Genomic DNA, 4544 nt, shown 5'->3' with positions numbered 1-4544 from the left:
CCTTTAATCCCAGCACTTGAGAGGCAGAGGCAGGTGGATTTCTGAGTTCAAGGCCAGCCTGGTCTACAGAGTGAGTTCCAGGACAGCCAGGGCTATACAGAGAAACCCTGTCTCAAGCAAACAAACAAACAAATAAATAAATAACCTTTAAAAAGTAATCATAATTGTTACTTGAAATCTATTTTAGCCTAGTTAAATAATCTTGAAAGTTGTTTGAGTAATTGGAGATTTTCCATGGTTCCAGAAGATAAATACTTCATTCAATTCCCTTACTTGAGGCTCTGAAACAGTTTGTTCTTCCTTTTCCCGCAGCAAGAATTATGAATTTAATGTCACAATTCAGTGTTAATACATTAAACTTCTCCCTATTTGGACCCTCAATAGTGGTAAATAATGTGCCTCACTATGAAATGGAAAAAGTTGAAATTTTCTGTTTGTGTGTTTTGAGCTCTGCAGAGGTATTATACACTGGGAATAGTATAAAAGACACTATGGCTTATGTGCCTTTGTGTGAGGAGTCCATGTGGACACTAAGGCATTGATCTTAACACAGTACTCGATTGTGACTTTAAAGGTCAGGAGTTACTGCTGTTACAAAAAGCCAAAAAGATGGAAGGACACTCCAATTTACAAATACTGCTTTAAAAAATCTACACAAAAGACAACTCAAAGTTACTGGAAATTTTTGTAGCTTATATGTTGACTTTTTGCTTTTGCCACTATTTCCTATCTGTAAATATTTTCAACACCAGAATGTCCTTTAAATAAGAAAGCAGAATTTATCTTTATCTCTGTACTTTTCCTTGGCCAATAAAGCTTGAAACCCACCATGGTTTCCAAAGTTTCTTTGATGGAACAGGTTTTTTTTTTGTCCTGAATCTAGTGGACATCCTCTTTTTTTTTTTTTTTTTAAAAAGAGGACATCCTCTTTTTTTTAATTATTTTGTGTATATGAGTGCACTATGGCTGTACAGATGGTTGTGAGCCTTCACGTAGTTGCTGGGAATTGAATTTAGGACCTCTGCTTGTTCCAGTTGGCCCTGCTCGCTCCAGCCCAAAGATTTATTTATTATTATAAATGTGTACACTGAAGCTGTATTCAGATACACCAGAAGAGGGTGTCAGATTTCATTAAGGGTGGTTGTGAGCCACCATGTGGTTGCTGGGATTTGAACTCAGGACCTTCAGAAGAGCAGTCAGTGCTCTTACCCCCTGAGCCATCTTGCCAACCCGGCCATCCTCTTGACTGCCGTGTTAATTGTGGTTTTTAATAACTGGTTTTGAATACAGTAGTCATGTGGTTTAACTTTCAACTCTTTTGTTTTCTAGGTTTATTCTACAGTCCAAGGAAGTAATTCACAACCAGCTGTTAGAAAAACAGAAAATAGCAGAAGAAAAAATTAAAGAGCTGGAGGTATGCCCAACAGCAGCCATAACGTTTCAGGGGACAAAATCGGTAATCCCGCTGTGTTATATGAAAGGAAAACATGGCCAACGCAAGTTTAGGTCAAGTTTGGTTTTATCTAATCTGTTCTAATTATGTTAAAACTATGCAACAGCCATATCTGTGACAGTATTTGAAGGTAAGAAACAAAACTCTTGCTGGACAGTGGTGGCACATGCACTCAAATTCACAGATCTGTCTGTCTCTGCCTCCCAAATTCTGGGATTAAAGGTGTGCACCCGGCACTCTGGAGACAGGGGCAAGCAGGTCTCTGTGAGTTTGAGGCTAGCCTGGTCTACAAAGAGAGCCCCAGGATAACTAGAACAGGACTACTCAGAGAAGCCCTGTCTCAACAAACAAACAAACAGAAATAAAACTTTTTTTTTTAACTTGACAATTTTAAAGATAATTTGTTGATCTGAATATATTTTCTCTGCTGCTGTTTTTAAAAATTATTTTATTTTTTTATGTACATTGGTCTTCCACCTGCATGTCCATGTGAGGGCGTCAGAGCTTGGAGTTACAGACAGTTGTGAGCTGCCTATGGGTGCTGGGAATTGAACCTGGGTCCTCTGGAAGTTTAGTCAGTGCTTTTAGTGCTCTCAACCACTGAGCCATCTCTCCAGCCCCCTCTGCTGTCTTTTAGTGGACAGTTTCTTTAAAAAAAAAAAAGTCATAAATAAAAGGATAAATTCAAAAAGTCATAACGAAAGAGTAGTGCCTTGTTTAAATAGTAGACTATGGCTGATGGGCAGGCTCACGGGCAGTAGTGAAAGCTGCTGCTGGGGGCCTTCCTATACTGTTGTCTTACTTGCAGTTCTTTCGTCTGAGATTCAGGTTCTAGACAGTGACATGGTAAGGAGCCATAATTAATAACAGTAAAAACAAATTATTAATTACTTAATATTTAATAAACAATCAGAGAGATGCTGTATGTTCCGATGGGGAAAACAAAACTTTAAAACTTGGGTAAAAGAGGCTAGACTAGGAAATTTATTATTACAGTTTCCTCATGTGCTGGAACCTTTGATGGGATTTTCTTTGAAGCTTTGGAGAAGGGTTTGTCCTGTATGTCACAGAGGTTACATTAGACCAAAAAATTGGCTGTTTCTTAGGCACCAAGATTTCCTGTGATCAGGGTGGATACATCATGATCTCATAGGTCACGTGATTTAATTTATGTCAGTACTACTGAGGCAGTGGTTTGGACTATGACTCAACCCCTCGGTTAGATCGGGGAGACAGCCCATCTCATCTGAGGGGATTCCTCAGAGCCACTGGTCTAGCATGGCCTTGGACTGTGCAGTAGCTAAGAAACCTAAGGGTTTCTTAGTCTTATTTTAGTTTTTTTTTTTAATTAGATATTTTCTTTATTTACATTTCAAATGCTAACCTGAAAGTTCCCTATACATCCCCCCCCTCCTCCCCACCCACTCCCACTTCTTGGCCCTGACGTTCCCCTGTACTGGGGCATATAAAGTTTGCAAGACCAAGGGGCCTCTCTTCCCAGTGATGGCCGACTTATTTTAGTTTGGTAATTTTTTTTGGTGATGGGAAATTTTGTGACAGGAATTTTCTGTGTAGCTCAGGCTGTCCTGGACCTCACTTTGTAGACTGAGCTGGCCTCAAATTCACAGATCTGTCTGTCTCTGCCTCCCAAGTTCTGGGATTAAAGGTGTGCACCACAACTGCCCAGCTTGGCTGGTAATTTAAACTAACTTAATATATTTGTGTATTGGAAAGATGTAGTGTAAAATAAATAAAACAGAAACCCTAAGGAAACAAGCCTGTCAGCCTGTAGCACCCAGTCAGTTGTCACAGCCTCTGTGTCCCCCAGCTGCTCTACAGGAAATACCCTGCCTGCAGCTTTCACTCAGGAAAAATAAAATATTTGAAAGGCCCAAATGAAGCCTTTTCATATATGTTAAACAAAAAATGATTTTTTTGCAGCTAGGCAACAGTCCAGCAATCCACATGTCTGCCTGTCCAGCCCCATCGTTGCGGGTGGACACCAGCTTACCTGGCTTTTCCACGTGGGAGCTGGGGAGCTGAACTCGGTCCTCATATTTGTACGGCAAGCACTTTACCAGCTGAGCCATCTCTTCAGCCCCATTTGGTTATCATTTCATAGAGACAAACCAGAACCAAAGCTATTAGTACAAGTCTAATTACATTTGGTTGTGTTATGGTTTTGAGACTGAGTTTTCTTTAGTTCATACTGGCCTTGAACTTGCTATGTAGCGACCTTGAACTCCTGAACTTCCTGTCTCTACTTGTCAGGTTTTGAGGTTGCATGTATATGCCAACGTTCCTGGCTTTTGAATACTTTAAATGATATATAAAGCTAGATTTTTAAATTGTTAAGCAGTGGTTACTATCAGGAAATTACTTAAGCCATACAGATAAAATTATTTTTTTCAAAAATTTATTTATATGGTGGTAGGGCATGTACATGCTATGGCTTCTGTGTGGAAGTCAGGAAAACTTGCAGCCTGTGGGACGTAGAGATTGAACGCGGGTCATCAGGCTTGTTAGTCAGTCAGTGCCTTTACCTACAGAGGCTTGTTAGCCCCAGATTGATTTTTTCATATCATCTGTGTTGAATACATTGTTGAATAAGTATACATGACTATTTTGTGGAAACATTAATTTGTGTGTGTGTGTGCGCGCGTGGGTAGAGATCAGGAGTGACTTCTGAGAGTTGGGTCTGTAGTTTAGAGATCAGACTTAGGTGCTCAGGCTTGTGTGGCAGGGTTATACCCCCTGGTCTTATCTTTTAGCTCTTATACTTAATTTTCAAAGGGGCTGGGTTTAAAGGGACACACCTTTAATCCCAGGAAGGAGGCAAAGGCAGATATATCTTTATGAGTTCAAGGATAGCCTGGTCTACAGAAAGAGTTCCAGGACAGCCAAGGCTACATAGAGAAACCCTGTCTTGAAGAAAATAATTTTCAAGGGGTTTGAAGAGACATTCATGAGTTTAGAGCATGAGTAGATCAAATAGATCACTACCACCCATAACTCCTCTATTATAGAGATCCTCCACGGGCACCTGCTTACAGGTGGTGCATAGTCCCTCTCCTCCCCTCCCCTCCCCTCC

The 4544-nt window shown here is 40.4% G+C and overlaps 1 protein-coding gene across 1 annotated transcript in view; it reads left to right on the top strand.

The window, feature by feature from the left end:
* Positions 1 to 4544, top strand: part of Pfdn1 (prefoldin subunit 1) — a 52263-nt gene that overhangs the window by 20840 nt on the left and 26879 nt on the right. Inside the window, exon 3 of the mRNA XM_021150814.2 lies at positions 1330 to 1414. Within this exon, the coding sequence (XP_021006473.1) occupies positions 1330 to 1414 (85 nt within the window). The remainder of the gene's footprint in view (positions 1 to 1329; positions 1415 to 4544) is intronic.

This window comes from Mus caroli, chromosome 18 (genome assembly GCF_900094665.2).
Source record: "Mus caroli chromosome 18, CAROLI_EIJ_v1.1, whole genome shotgun sequence".
Taxonomy (NCBI): Eukaryota; Metazoa; Chordata; class Mammalia; order Rodentia; family Muridae; genus Mus; species Mus caroli.
This window is presented reverse-complemented; position numbering and strand designations above follow the sequence as displayed.